We start from the raw sequence: 17449 nt of genomic DNA, 5'->3' as shown, positions 1-17449 counted from the left end.
TTCCATCTTCCTATAACCAACGGTTTCCTTTTCTATTTCCCTTTTGATTGCCATTTTCATGGTATATACAAGGACTAAACGATGAGACTCGGAACATATTTTAGTGGTAACCTTATCTTATCGATTTTCACGTTAGACAGTTTGTGGAAAATCATGTTTGTTAACTAATTGCATTTTTATATGTTTTGTTGGTATTACAATTATTAAGAATGCATAAATTGAGCAAAGTGTGTTCAAAGTGCACGTTATACAGAATCTTATATTTTTAATGTACAAAAAGTACTTTTACCTTTTATGAACCTCTTATAATAATATGCTTATTCATCAACGTTCTATAAAATCAACAGTTTATAATGCCAAATCGTATAAACTTGATAATGTGTGTTATCGTTGAATGAGTAGGGGAACCAGTATGGGTATAATTATCGTGTTAATATGATAAAGCGTAAGAATATAATACCACGCGTCATGGATTCCAGGTGATTACATTCGTAAGTCCTAGTAAGAAGTGATACTGTAACGCAATCCAGTTGACTGACAGCCTGTACTCGCTGGCTTTGTTTATCATGGGCGGAGATGATATTATATGTTCACAAGTTCATGTAACCGTAAAACTCAGCCAGGGGTAAAATATACCAAGTTAAGAAACATGTATGTGATGTATAAGATATCAGACTGAACACTTCGTGAACATAACTTCTAATAAACGATAAGTTGAATTTCACATTCTAAATAATTATTTAAAAACTCGGCAGTTACATCTGTAGCAAGCAGCCTTTTATCATATGCTAGGTTATCGACAAAATAACTTCAAAAGAAAGTTTTCAAATTAAGCATCCAGTAGCATTTAGATTAATCGCCAAAGTAAAAGAAAATAAAAGTTCATCATATGAATACGTTCAAACATACTTGTTTAGTAGCGTGATTGATCACATTCTATAGCTCTAAACGTCTATTGTGTGTATAAGCAGAATGATAATAGGCACAAGTTATTAAACTGTATTTACATCTCCTACACAGAGTAAATGTACCAGTGCAATTTTGAACTAAAGTGAATAGTTTTCATATTCATACAATTATTATTGAATAAATTTAACTCTATGACTGAATTTGTAACGTTTTGCACTCAAATAAATTAACATCTTAGTTGCACGAAACGATGGACTGCAAAAGAAAACGTTTTGCAAGTTGAGTTAGGAAATAACTTGTAATCTCATAAATTAAATAATTTTATTCATTTACAAAGAAAGGATATTCTAAAACGTATTAATTCTCACATGGGGCTACATCGTTTACATAACTTACCTGAAATGAAGCCTAACAAAGGAATGCAATTGTGTTTAAAAATAATATGCAATCTATTAACCTATGCTTTCCACCTCAATATCAGTGGACGGAATCTAACTTCTGCAAATTGTTTCTAACGAGTTCGTCACCTGTAATTTTTTCGCGGCAAGTGAAAGCTTATAATTTTGCTTAGTAATCTACTATAGATTCTCAATCATAGCACCCTTATCTTTTTGTAATGTTTACCGATGGAGATTCTTCATATTAATTTGCTAACATCTTTGCTAATTTTTCTGTTTGGGATATAAAGACGTTTGGTGGATTGTATCATAAAAAGTATTCCATACTTCAGAATAAATATTCCGATGATAAGAAAAATATTTTTTTTAGAAATCCAAATTTCATGATTTATCAATTGACAGTCATATGTTTCATTTAAAACCATTTGTTTTTCTTATCATAAAACCAGCACCTCCAGCTGATGTTCCTGAGTATGAGAAATTAGCTAACATTTCAACTCGGGTCTTGCACTGGGAATTGATAATTGGATATAATCCAATGGTTATCGGAATTTCAATTTATTTTCCAATGATAAAACTACCAAATGTTTTAGTTGATGTGCAATGTCCCTGGTCTGTCCACCGTCTTACTCGACTAGATAAATCACATAAAATTCAGAATCGGTATCTAAAATTACCATTGCGTGAAGAAAGGTAGGACACACAAAACTGGGAACGTGTATGTATCCCTAATGAAAACAAAACGGGATAAAGTATTACGGTAGCAGTAAATAGGATTTAGTATTGTGTGGCATAACACTAGCCAGCGAAGGTGTCAAGATCACTTAATATCGTACAAACCAGTAATGGCCCGGAGGGAGAATTAAATCCGGAATAACTCCCGTCGTTTTCTCCTGTACACGATCATACTTAGTGTGTGTTTGTTATCAAAAGCACGAGAGAAATTAAACCGAGCGATTTAAAATTCTTTTTGGAATGTATTGGTGCGTTAAGCGTGCTGGACAGGGAATGGTTGATATAATGCTTGCCTTTATTTAATCACCGGGACTTGTCCGAAGCCGGGTCGGGATTTAGTATAATCTTTATAACAAACGCCCAACTATGTTATACCATATCGCGTCCGAACTCGAACGATTTAATGGTAGGATATTGGTGTCATCCAAGGAGGTCACCTTTTACTCCTCCTGTTGAGACATTTATTATGAGTTATTTCCCTTAGCTCTTTTGTATATCAGGGAGAATATACTTCTTGTCTATATAATGATGCCCGTGTCATAAAAAGGTATTGTTTGACAATCATTCCCTAGAATATTATCTTATTTGTCGGTTCTATCATTCGGAAGGAAGTTCCCGGTTTTTTGTTATTTCGTAGTGGGTAGATTTTAAAAGGAAATCTTACGAATAAACATTTCGTAAACATCCGTGCACATTAATCGACAGATATCAATGTTTAGATTGTATAACTTTTGAAGAAAATACGGATAAAAGAATATGGCAATGTATTACTTGATTGTTGAAAACTGAATACAATACGCAAATGGCAGTAAAACAACACGTATACAATATTGTGATTTGTCGATGGTCAGCTAAACCCAGTATTACACATTAACTCTCTCTTTTATTTAACTGTGCACAGAGTCTGACAACAAACATGCGTGGACACACTTCTCACGGCATGTTTCATTACCAACACAAAAGGCGACCGTTCCGGGATTCCGGATCTGGCGCCGACTCGGTCCAAATATTATTATTGCCGTTTCTGCCGTTCGTTCAATATGACGTAATTACCAACAGATTGTTTGGCGTATGATATAAGTGAAGTCATTGTGGACTTCTTAAGATGTCTATCACTTTCGGATTTATCCTTTACCACACGATCCTTATCAAAATAATACAAATACCAGACGGAACATGTAAATCAGCTCCAACAGATTTCAAACAAGTATTTATAAAAGTATTACATTTAGACTCTGTAATGAAGTTTGAATGGTGAAATGTCAGATCATTTGATAACATTAGTTGTCTTTGTTACCATTGAAAATCCGAAAGTAGCATCTTCGAATTGAATGACATATTTTATATTATAGACAGTGATTCTCCATAATGCCATAACCTCAACGTCGATGTACGTGAACTATTAATTAAACTATATACCCGGTGGTGCTAAGTTCTTATAAGCTTTGGTTATCTTACTTTATATCTACAATCATATTGCAAATAATTAAACGAGACCTGAGTTGTATAAGAATGCTTATGTAAACAATTTAGCACAATGAAATAGAAAATCTGTTTGATATATTCGACCCCAGAATCGTTTCAGTCAAAACAAACGACTCTTCACCACAAGGACAAGTTTTAGTTGTGAAAACACAGGGCATTTGATGGTTCGTGTTTAGTATATGGAAAATGAAACTAGAATCTGCATCTGTTTAAAGATTTCTGCGTGATTATTTCCTTGACGGAAAAGCTGAATAAACATTTCTCAACGTAAACAGAGTGAAGATGATAAGAAAATCGAAGTACATTACAATCTGAATATAGAAAATGAAACTTGATACATTAAACACTATACCCCTCGCCCAAGTTATAAAACTTTTTAATGTTTTATACACTAAGATAAAGGCAGGGCGGTTTGAATTCCATCGAGCATCTGTCTTGATATACCAACATCTGTTTTCATGTGATATAGTGCACGTGAATCGCGCGGGAGACTAGCGGTGTCAGTGATGCGGAACGCTGCTCCTGAGTGAAAGACATAGCTCACTAATGGCAGCTACACCTGTGTGTACCTAGGGAGGGGGCGTCTCTGTTTGTGTATATAATCTATTATTATCTTTAGAGAATGATGAATGCGAAATATTTAACAGTTCGAAACTTCAGTCGCATAAAAATCATCTTAGACGTCTTGAACTGATTATAAACATCTGTGATTTAAAGTGCATCCATTTTTTTTCTACAATAAAATCAAAAGTAGACATCTTATGGACGTATTGAAGTGCAAAGTTCCAATTTGTGTGCTTCCACTCTCATTATTTCTCGAGAAATCGAGAATATAACTGGTTTGTGCTGTTGATGTTATAATCACTCAATAATTCTTTACGCATTTGACGAACCTCATTTCTCTGAGATAGCTAGCTCCCAGATACAAAAAGGTGACACTGCCTCAAAATAGTTTAGAATGTTCATGGAGTGTCGATACAACATACACTCAGACAGACAATTGCATTTCACATCATGGCGTATTTCTCTCAATACATCTTGGAGGACCAGTGTCTGATCGATGACCATGGTCCACGGTACTATTGTCTGCTATCAGTAAAGCGATCTGCTTTTAGTCAATTTTCAAAAACTACTCAGTATATAGAGTGTATCATTTTCTCGGTCTCATCTGTTTCCTTGTAACGTCTGAGGGTACATGAAACGTAAAAAGATGCCACTGCCCTCTTTCAGACAAACAATATGATGCAGGAATAAAGTTACACTAGAAAACCACATTTTGCCATCATCTGTATGGCATGTGTAGGCAAGATGTGGATTGTTCAACACGGGATCCATAGACAGATTCACAAAAACTTTCCAGGCTCTCAACATCCGCAGCCTTCTTCCATCATTTATACGGTGTGGGGTAGCTCGTTAGGACGTAAACGAATCCGGATCCGCTCCTGCAAAACCTATTCCACGTCTAGAAATGATCTGTATTCGCTGGCTAGAGCCAGGATGAAGCGTTTCAGTATGACGGGAAAGCGTATTCACATCTGTAGCAAATCTGGCGGGGCAAGGCTCGGGTAACAGTTTGGATACGGACACGTGCACGTGCTTGGCACTTGGGACCACGTGATAAATGGAATGGACATTGACTAACTACGTTCTGTACTTTCTAGATATTGCTTCAGATAATGAAACAGGTCGTTTGTGAATTCGTCGGCACTATATACAGTAGTGCAAGACGGTAGAATGATTTTAGATCCGAGTAGGAAAATCGGGCAACAGTTAGCTTTAATGTACGTGGTGATTTTGTTTCTGATACTACATGATATATTCTGTATAAACACATCTTACATCAGAGCATGTAATACTGATATTAGAATGGAGTTAACAATAAAACGAAAAACCGAAAATTGATAAAAAAAGAAAAGACAAATGAAGCTTTGAGTTGTATACACAATTCACACTCGAGTATCAAAGAAAAAAGTTTCGAGACCCGCATATTTGGAACTTGTTTTTGAAATAAGTAACGTTAGTATGCAATGCCAATTAATTCTATACGCAAAATATGCACATACATATCCTATAAGCATATATCCATATGCTTGTTTGTTTTTCTTTGCAGTTCAAATTGCTATATTTGAATATAAAGTACAAACATGCAATGAATTGAATGTAATTGTATCAAGCTTATAAAATAAACGGTAAACAGACAGATCTACTAATATTAAAATTACTATTTTTTAAAGTATTGTTCGGAATAAGCATGATAGAAATAACATAACGTAGTTCCGTGTTCCAGTTACTGACTCCAGACCATGTTTTAGAATGTGCCCGTGATCAACACCGTTATTTTTCACAGCTCGCCGTACGTGTTTTGCATACATCCAGTGGAACAGTAAATGCCGTCAACTCATAATTTGTTTTGGCAGCCTCTCGATGACAGCCAGATAGATTATGAAAGCTGATGCAAACAGAATGACCTTCTCCAAATACTACATGATAAGAACCACATTTCACCCTCAAACTCCTATCTCGATCTTCTCGCGTGTTCGGGATAGGGACGAGACATGTTCTGGATTCTGCTCGTCTTTACCCTTTCTACTGGGTATCAATGGTGGTGTAACCAATGTACTCGTCTCAGCGTCTGACGTGAAAGGCGACTAATTCTGTTGACTCTACTTAAGGCGACTAATTCTTTTAACTCATCTTAAGGCGACTAATTCTGGTGACTCTACTTAAGGCGACTAATTCTGTTGACTCTACTTGAGGTGACTAATATTTTTGACTCTACTTAAGGCGACTAATTCTGTTGACTCTACTTAAAGTGACTAATTCTTTTGACTCTACTTGAGGTGACTAATATTTTTGACTCTACTTAAGGTGACTTATTCTGTTGACTCTACGTAAGTGACTAGTTCTTTTGACTCATCTTAAGGCGACTAATTCTGTTGACTCTACTTAAGGCGACTAATTCTGTTGACTCTACTTAAGGCGACTAATTCTTTTGACTCATCTTAAGGCGACTAATTCTGTTGACTCTACTTAAGGCGACTAATTCTGTTGACTCATCTTAAGGCGACTAATTCTGTTGACTCTACTTAAGGCGACTAATTCTTGTGACTCTACTTAAGGCGACTAATTCTGGTGACTCTACTTAAGGCGACTTATTCTTTTGACTCATCTTAAGGCGACTAATTCTGTGGACTCTGTTTAAGGCGACTAATTCTGTTGACTCTACTTAAGGTGACTAATTCTGTTGACTCTTCTTAAGGCGACTAATTCTGGGTACTCTTCTTAAGGCGACTAATTTTGGTGACTCTACTTAAGGCGACTTATTCTTTTGACTCATCTTAAGGCGACTAATTCTGTGGACTCTGTTTAAGGCGACTAATTCTGTTGACTCTACTTAAGGTGACTAATTATGTTGACTCTTCTTAAGGCGACTAATTCTGGGTACTCTTCTTAAGGCGACTAATTCTGAGGACTCTACTTAAGGCGACTAATTCTGTTGACTGGTGACTCTACTTAAGGCGACTAATTTTTCTGATTCTTCGTAAAGCGACTATTTCTGGTGACTATTAAAGGCGACTAATTCTGTTGACTCTTCTCAAGGCACATAATTCTATTGACTCTTCTAAAAGCGACTAATTCTGATGACGACTGTACTTGGGCATCATGTATTCAAATCACAAGGAAAAGAAAAGAGTACGAAAATGATTGGACCTAATTGTTAAATTACATATTGACAATCGAGAGTGCATGAGAGTGGCGAAAACGAGAGTTACTCTACATCGTGCATTTGTACCTCTCGAAGGACTCATAAGCTATCCAGAGGGTCAAAACTGTAAGCGATTGGATGCAACCAAACTCGACACTCAAAATAGATCAAACAAAACAAAAAAATACATTATATATCATTAAGGGAAGTTTCCTAGATATATTAGGGTAGTTAGATAAATGTTTATATTGCACGGTGTCTGTAATTGTGTCTTATCTGTAGAACTTCTGTTTAATTAGCCAGGCAGGTGCGTGCTATAATAAGGAACTATAGCGTTCCGGCGTGTGTCCTTCCCTATCTTACTAATTACGTACACCACAAAACACTCGTTACTCTTACCGATACATATAAACAAATAGTTTCAGTTCCCTAGACACCTGCAAATACACTTACCTATAATCTTTGAGACAGTGAAACTTAACAATAGGCGGAGTCATGTAGACAGTAAACCAATAATTAGTATTAGCTACAGATACAGATGTTACAGATTAACATTATGATTTTGGGGATCTGTATTATAGTTAGAATTTTTCATAACTCAAAGAAATATGTTACTTAATGTTTCAATGTCTTGGTCACATATTTCTCTGAGTTGTAGACCATTCGAACTTTGATATTCTTCTTCGTTATTTGACTTAAAAGCTTACTTTAAACAAGATATAACTGCTTGGGTGGATGTGCTATTTGTGATATTTAACAGTATACTTCAGTGAGGTAGCACTTTAAATGGTCAAGATTTTTCACCATTACAAGAAGACACAACACGAAAAAAGCAGTTTTCAAAAACACACAGGCAAGCAATGTACCCCATATATTGCATGCTGGGAAGGGCGCCATTAAACGGCAGGACAGGAAGCCCGATGTAACAATAGAATGTGACAGTCCCTATAAACGAATCCTGTGACAGTCCCTATAAACGAATTCTTAAGCTTCTGGTCACTAGATTAGACATTTGATATTCGTGAGGTAGATGTTATATTTGGTTTGTTGTCCAGTACTTAAAGGAGTTAGTAGTTTTGGCATGGTGTTCTGGCAGTCTACTGTCACAAACTTCAGTTCATCTATGGTGGATTCAATATTCCCTTTAGTCCATCACACATAGATTGTATACTTACATCAATATACATGTTAATTAGTTTACTAAGTATCGAGGATGAGTAAAATGTTATTAAAGAATAACCTAAAATAGTTTCCTTAAAACTGAAGACAGCATTCTTTCTTAATCGTCAGGTGTTCTTCGGAAACCTTTGTCATTGCACCATGTGTAGTCAGGGCAATAATGTCTCACGTGCGTATATGATTGACAGTTACTACGTGTAACTTGGTCATGTAAGCAATAGCACCATCAAATAACACTCATTTCGTGTAATCAGAGGAATGCCACGCATTTGTTCGCTTCATAATGCAACAAAGAAGGGCGTACTCGATCGCTTTCTGGTGCTTTGTTCCTGTAACTGAGGAAAGGTTGAAGTCACATTGCTGGTCCACAGGCAATGGGTACGTGCACCATGTCTGTTGTCAGAAGTCGGTATAATAATACATTTTGTCCTAAAAGCACGTATAAACACGTACAGAATAAGAACATGTGACTTAGTACATAAATGTAGACAATCTGTCATAAAAGTCACCACAGTTATAGCAAGGGGCTCATGACGTAAGCAAACGGCGGTTTTTGAATGACTGCTTTGAGTTGGTTTCTATCATACTTTTCTGTTGGTATAAATTATATACCATTATCTAAGGAAATTACTTCTCGGTATAAAACTCTCTCATAAACATAAATATGAAAACAATTGCTTCTTATATTAAAAGGTAGCAATGTTTGTTGGTACGAAATCTCATCCATAGCTTTCGAATGAATTCACGCTGTACAATGAATTTCGTTAATACATCTGTAATTGCAAGAAATTCGCAGTGGTTTTGAAACATAAGTTGAATCATTATTGAACTAGCGTTGAAGAAGGACGAAGTTGAAGAAACAAAAATCAAATTAAACCACCTGATGTGACAGTTAGTCAGAATTGGAATGTAAATCGTCCTCGATATTCGATATAGCATGGTGACTATCACTGTCGTAATATCCACAGATAGAACGACAGAGATAGTAACCCCTGGATGTAGTATGGCGAGGAAAGGAATCGTAATCTTCAGGTTAACTCTCTGAATACTAACACAAAGCGTGACTCAAAAAATTAACAAACTTCAATCCTTAATTTAATTTCCCCATAAACCTTGTTGACGATGGACACAGATAGCATCAACGTCAGTTTTGTTCAGTTAATCCAGTCCTAATAGGATTTCTGTCAGAAAATCATTCACAATGCCGAGATTGTCCAGTCGTATCGGTAAACGGTAACGAAACATCGGTCAGATAACACAGGCACATGTTATGACATACATTTACTGTCATACTAACGCCCACATACGTAGATATGATTACAATATGAAAGGGCAAATATGACATAATCTGTCATAGAAGGACTGCGCTCGAGAGATATGCGTAATCCCAAAACTGACATGGTAAGTTTTGAAAAATGCCAAGTTGATTTGATAAAAAAGTTGTAGCCCCGAAAGTGATTAAAATATAATTGCAGTGTTTCTTATCACTGACCGACGCAACTTCCGTATATTATCTTATATTGAGATAAGTCACGTGTCATTTTTATATCTACATCATGTACCAATCAGAATCGCTCAAAACATTTGCTGCCTTTTACGCAATACCTTAAGCAACATACACTTTCAGTTTCTTGCTTGCTCTACGTTTCTTGATTCCTTTAATTTCGCTGTGTCCGCGGTACTTGCAAAGTTTTGATTATTAATGTCTTTGCTTGCAATATCCTAAATTGTTTCTTTCGCATGCGGAGATGGATTTTATTAGACAGTACTCTGTCCATGTTCGGTACTATCAATATTGGAGGGCGATATTACTATTATCATTAGAGTTCGCGTGGGGGTAACACGTAGTTACGGACATAATTCATGGTGAACCGTGTAAAAACATTGATTTTCAGCCCGATATGAGAAGGTTTCACTGAGAAATTTGAAATATTTCATCATTACCCCACCCAAGCATGCAACTTAACCGTTTTTTTCTGCCATCATTAGACGTTGTGATCGTTTGAAATATTGTTATGTTATCTCCGTCCAAAGTGAATTATATCTGTCATATAGGCCACCCCTTAATTAAAATTTGGAATAGAAAAGCCCACGAAGGAGAGATTTAAAAGACTACGGGGAGGTTATTTAGATGGATTCTTGGTTTGTTAATGGCCAGAACACATACAAAAATACCATAAATTTGAAGGAGATGCTGCCACTCGAAACATAATTAATCTGCCGCAATATGGATGATACGGTCAATAGTATGGACTTGATTGTTTCCGTCGTCCGTAAACAATCTGTGTAGGAAGCTCGCCTGCTAAAACCAATATGAACGCTTCGGTACTGTCAAAAGCGCAACTCTATCGCCTCGCCATTTTCTACGACACTCCTTCGTTCTTCAATTTGCATGTGCATTGTTAAAAACATGGTATGAAAATTAAGAGGTGTTCCAAAAGTTCTTACATATATATGATATGAGATAGATTTCCTGTTTCAAAATCCAGAGCTGTCAATTAGCATCACCATCCTCATAAAATATAGCGGTCAAGTTTGCTATTTCGCTTGTGAGTTTGCCATCTCAATAACCCTTACAGTTACCAGTCAAGAAAATTATAAATATTCTAGGTTTATCTTTTATTTTTTCGCACAACGTACTTTTCCATAAATTATTCTTTGCCTGAGTGTTCAAGATTTGCAGATATGTTTTAGGGGTAGTATATTAAAACAAATCTTGCGGCGACGTTTCTATGTTTGTTTGAGTTCTGTGAGCGTTGTCTTTTCATCACTGGTGACTGATAATGGCTATGATTTCAAGACGTTAATATGAAGTCGGTAGATGACATAGATGGACTCCCCTGAACCCCGTCTTTCTCCGTCACATGGCACGCTCATAATACTTGCATCGTTTTCGTCACGTGACCACTCTTCTACTTCTGGCTGATTCTTGCTCAATGCATTTATCCCATCAAAGAATTCTCATCCGATACAGAAATTTACAGCCTCCATCTACGACAGTAAAATGCCAATAATTTGCCGATGATCGCCTTATATCATTATTCAATATACCAGTAAAGTATATGAATTATATTTATATATTTATATTGTTCTGTTAATGTTGGTCTGTGAAACCCCGTGCCATCACGAATCCAATTCATGTATTGATGAGTTCCAGCCCTAAACTTCCTGCAAATGAGTCATAAAGAATTCTGGTATCTTTCTGCTATTTTTTCTTTAATTCGGTTTTACGGCGGTTTTCGTGCATAGCTTACAGCCCGTCCGTTGGCCATAAGAATGCTATTAAACGTTTTCTTGGCGGAATGTAACAGGCAATTTATAGGAGTTACTAAATCAATAACACACGATAAGATTTCATCTCACACTGAATACTGGTTTTGCACGATCCATCTCATTCTGTCCGGAATCTCCAAAACCGGCTAATTTGAATACAGACCCGCAGATTAGTATCTGCCTAAGATACACAACTAATCAAAACATGTCACATACACACAAGAAACGACGATTGGTTGAGAATGTACGCGCGTGCTTGTTATCGAACTTTGTTCTTAACGAGGAGATAGTGTAAAAGTGATAAAATTTCACACTAATCGACAATGAGAGTTTAGACATTGTTTCCTTGACTTGCGTTCTGCCTCTGGTATTTTCGAAAATACAATATCGGGATCAAATAAAGGATCGATAAGTTGTCGGTATCGTGTTGTCGAAATGGACTTAATTTGTCAAACATCAATGTCTTGTCTTAAGTTATCTTTTCAAAGGAATCGGACAATTGCCATGCTTTGTAATGAAGAGGTGAGTTACAGATAATGCTAAACACGCGTTGTACGTCAGGTGATTATGGTGGTACTTGTAATGAGTTTAGAATAGTCGGCTAGGAACGTCGTAGAGAACGTATTTCACACCACACAGTTCCCGCCATACAACTCGCCCAAACCGTAACGAGTCTGCCCATTACTCCCTGCCATTCTAAATCCCACAACTCTCCAGCCACAAACCTTACCATCACAGAAGCTCTCCAGCCTCATAACTTATCCTCCCTCCACTCAACTATTCTACAACTCTGAAACCAGCAATTTCTTTCTTCCTCTACTTTACAAACCCACAACTGTCCCATCCAACGACCCAAAACTTTCCCACACCACATTCCTCCTCTTCTATAAAACTCTCACTTAACTTTCTTACCCTACAACTCTCTTGTACCTCTTCTTTCAAAATTCAACAATTCTAACTACCAATTTAACGTGTCTCTGCCCAATAAGTCTGCCTTCTCAGGTATCTCACGTCTGCGACAACTACCCCATACCTCAACTTTCCAAGTCATAAATCACCGTCTTACAACAATTTCAGCCAACATCTCTCCCAGCCCACAAATCGCTTGTCTCAACTCTCTCCTCGCACGGCTCTACCCATGCTTAAATTTCCCGTTCAACAACTTTGCCAGCACACAACTTTCCAGTCCCACAAATTTCCCAATCGTACCTAACTGTCCCTACCCGCACCACTGTCTCAACACAACTGTCCCTACCCGCACCTCTGTCTCAATACAACTGTCCCTATCCGCACATCTGTCTCAACACAACTTTCCTTGCCCGCACCTCACTGAACACATCTGTCCCTACCCGCACCTCTCTCTCAACAGAAGTGTCCCTACTCGCACTTCTCTCTCTCAACACAACTGTCCCTACCCGCACTTCTCTCTCTCTCAACACATTTGTCCCTACCCGCACTTCTCTCTCAACACAACTGTCCCTACGCGCATCTCTCACTCAACACAACTGTCCCTTCCCAACCTCTCTTTCAACACAACTGTCCATACCCGCACCTCTCTCACAGCACAACTGTTCCTACCCGCACCTCTCTCTCAACTCAACTGTCCCTACACGCAACTCTCTCTTTAACACAACTGTCCATACCCGCACTTTTCTCTCAACACAACTGTCCATACCCGCACCTTTCTCTCAACACAACTGACTTTACCGCACCTTTCTCTCATCACAACTGTCCCTTCCAGCAACTCTCCTTCGTCACAACTTCAAAACCACAACTCTCCGACCCCGCGCTATCACAACGGTCCATACCCGCACCTTCTCTTCCACCGTAACAGCTCTCCCAAATCTTGAATTCGTCTTTCCCTTTTATGGATTTGGGGTTTTTTGTTTGTTGCGTTTCACATACATGTAGCTTTCAATGGGGTGACGCTGCGACTTCGTACAATTGGAATAGAAAAAACGCACGAATTCAGTGTCATAATCAAGCATCTACTGTCAATCAAATATAGATTAAATATCGAATTACTAACTAATTTGGCGTGAAATAGAACCCGGTCCAATCGCGATTCACTGACAATTTTATCATTAACGATCTTCAAATCGTCAAATGGAATAACGGGTACATAATTGAAATTTAACATGTGTATGATTTCAATTAAGTTTTATTGTGCATACTATCTGATATGGATATCAGGAAACAATGTCCATTTCACACTAACTAACCTGTGAGACGCGATAATTTTATGCACACTACTCTTAGCGTGCGAATCACAATGATTCGAATATCCGTTATATTAACTGTTCATGCTTAAAATAAGTGAATTTACCTTAGAAAAAAATCATTTCAGTTGGGAGAAGTTAGGGTTTGCATTCCCTAAGTGGTCACCGTATTTTATCTAGACATTTCCGATTCCAGTCCTAAGTTCTAAACTAGGGAGTAAATACCTAGCTGAGAAAATCTTATTACATCGTAGAATCTGGTGGCTGGTCTATGGTCACACGATTTTGGCCTTTGTACAGATGTTTATTATATATATGTTCATTTGTATGATTTTGTTAGTTAATTTCCAATTCGATCCACCACACATTATATATATTTTGGATAACAAATACAGTTAAATGAATTTAATTGTATAAAGTGGCACGATTTTTTGTAAGTATGTTTCAGTAGGGAAGCACAAAAATGTAGTCGAGAGATCCCGCTATCCAAACGATACAATTATATACAATATTATTTATACAGCGACCACAAAAACATACTAGCGAACAGTAGAGGCGCTAACACAAAAACGGTACCAAATGAAACATCTGCCATTGAAAATAATTATGTAGTTTGATCTTTGTACTTGTTATATATGTATATGGTGCAATAAAGTCTATGGTTTCATTCAAAACATTAGACTATAATTTAATTTATCAATGGTAGGACTATTACAATGCATGATTAAATTAATTTTATCATATATGATGATAGCTGTGCGTTTAGGTTTTGTTTATTTTTGATTTTAACTTACATCTATTAGATACCTATCATAGATACACGTTTACGAATCCCATCATACATTTATCTAAATCCAGAGTATGAATTTACAAATTTATACGTAATCTAAATATAAGTTCAGTTTATGTAGAAATCAACTATAAAAGGTTATATTACTCCATCGTTTATATGTGCATTCAAACGTTATATTACGATTTTGTAAATGCGTTACGGCTTTTAAAATGATATGTATCTCGCCCGTTTTTATGTGCCGAGTAGCTAATGCCAAATGACATCTTGGTGAACATGTGTTAGTCCTTGTATAATGTCTATAGATGCAGATCGTGGGTCATTTTATCTCTATGAACTTCTTGTCAATTTACATAATGTAGAAGAATTGATACGGTAGTCTAATATCCGTCAATGAAAAGGGAATATGAAATCAATTTCGTCTAAGCCGGCTGTGAGTTATTTCCCCTTGACTGTTGTTCTCGGAGAAATGTTTTAGTATCTGTCTATCAAACGATCGTTATATATATATTGGACTTAATCTATTGAATCGAATAGTCTGCTGAAACAGTTTAATGCATTATTTTGCTGTAATAACATTTATCTTTATATAACTCACAATCTCTCAATTTTAGTGCTGCAATCTGTTTAGTTTAGATTTGCATTTACAGATGTGCAAAACCCATGTCATATATTCATACCCTATCCATGTACATCTAGTATATTGCATACCAAATTATCGTATCATAAAATCAGTGATAATCAGAGTTGTACTAGATTTAATCTTAATAGATATTGACGAACTCGGCCGTGTCGATTTTGATCTCCAAGTTTTTATCTCCAGTATCAATTGCTCCAAAATGGTATTTGCAAGCTTATAACATTCTCACTAGCCATTTTGATTTGGGACTTTTTATTTACGTTCATTTATGAATTAAAATAACTTTATATTTACTCGAAGGAAATAAATATGCAATATTTACTCGAAGGAAATAAATATGCAAGGTTTAACTTCAAACAATAACTCACAGAGTCTTATGGCTTAAGCTTAACATGTCTGTTTGTTCTTACTTGAGTTTCGTTGTGTGGAGAATAGAAATGCAAATATTTCATTCGATACATAAGTTCTTTGAGAGTCGAAAATACTAAATATGAATGCAGTGAACGAAAACGTTAGCTTAGATATTTTCCAGTGTGTTTCGATAATGTTTTAATGTGTTGGATTATTCTTAATCTAACGTCAAAGCACCTTTGTTTGCGGAAAAATAAAAGTTTAAAATCTCTTACGGTGAGTTTGGCATCTCTAAAATCCTTTATCAGTTTTCGGAGATGTAAGTGTGAACTGCAATCGTACATATGACGAAACTATTTTTGTTAGAATTTGTCCTGACAGCTCTATTGATAGTTGATACCTTACCAGTAGTTTCCACCAATCAGAGTGAAGCTCTCTCGGCGAAGCTGTTGATGGACAGCTAGTAGCCCCGCCCCCTGACCTACTTTACCGCAGTGAACTTGTGTCTCACTAATATCGCTAGATCTCGGAGAACTTACGTATGTAATATGGTGCGGAAGACAACGTTACGATTTGACTCTGTTTTCACGGATTATATGAGTTTGATGCTAACGTGATGATGCCAAACATAATGACTTAATATATTAGGATTAACATTGTGATCAAATGTGAGCTAACCAGAAGAATTCGCTTGTCTTTTCACGGAGCTTTTGTGTTTTCATTTTCACAGACAGTGTACACCTCTGCGGGCAGAGCGAACTTGCACCCGAAACGGAGAGGGATTTCACAGGGACTTTGCTTTGCCATCAACTCTATGGAAGGGCATGGGGACGCGCTGTCTTTCTTATCCGCCTATGCCCCCCATTTCTGCACTGGTTTTACTCCTCCTGGTCGGAATTGGTGTCGATTCGGGTTTGTATTTCGTTGTGTACAAACACATGTTCATCAGATTGTGTACCGAGGGGTGTACTTGGTTGGTAGTCGAGGTCCACTGTTTTCTGTTACTCACGTGTGTTGTTAATTGTTTAACGATATACCTAATTATGTATTCTATCTTACGGTAATATAATTTCATTAATTATTGAAAGGGTTTGTCTGTGATAGTTCGTACTATTGGGCCAGTGTTAACACGTGAATTATTTATGAACTTGTAATAGATCTATGGTCTATTAGACCTAACCGTTACACAATTAGAGTTTTAACCATGATCAGTTCAATTCATAACAATCAAAACAGCTGATTAATGTGAAATCAGACATTAAAAGACAGACTTATAGAGTCAGTTGAATTGACAAACACCATGTAAATACTGAAAGCTGTATATCTCTCTTTGCCGCTTTATAAAGATGAATATTTTGTACATCGCGATTGCTTATATAAACATATACTATGACATTACTATTTGAAAAATAAAGGACTGTTATTTTTACCTATCAAAATTTAACAAATAATTACAAAATACAATGACAATACACAAAAAAAAAGAAGAAAGTACTACAAGTTAATATTGTTGAACAAAGTTACATTTATACTTCTTAACACAAAGTTCAAAATGGTTACTACAATGTTGTACAATGTTAAGATACCAACAATGTAAAACAAAGTACAAAAATTTTAGAGCACTAAAACAGCTGTACTACAAATTACAAAATGTTTAAATAAAAACGATACAGTGTTCTATGATGTTTCAATATTGTCAATTAACTCAGCATCAATAACATTTTGATTAAAGTCTTCAATTTATACTTATTTACAAATCATATG

General features: G+C 36.5%; 1 protein-coding gene across 3 annotated transcripts in view; it reads left to right on the top strand.

Moving 5' to 3' along the window:
* The window catches only part of LOC138333501 (repulsive guidance molecule A-like), a 58968-nt gene that overhangs the window by 22241 nt on the left and 19278 nt on the right, over positions 1-17449 (top strand). For all 3 annotated transcript variants that reach the window (XM_069281924.1, XM_069281925.1, XM_069281923.1), the window contains one exon: positions 16416-16597. In XM_069281924.1, the coding sequence (XP_069138025.1) occupies positions 16416-16597 (182 nt within the window). The remainder of the gene's footprint in view (positions 1-16415; positions 16598-17449) is intronic.

Source organism: Argopecten irradians, chromosome 10 (assembly GCF_041381155.1).
Source record: "Argopecten irradians isolate NY chromosome 10, Ai_NY, whole genome shotgun sequence".
Lineage (NCBI taxonomy): Eukaryota > Metazoa > Mollusca > Bivalvia > Pectinida > Pectinidae > Argopecten > Argopecten irradians.
The sequence above is the reverse complement of the archived record's forward strand: the minus strand, read 5'-3'. Positions and strand labels throughout refer to the sequence as shown.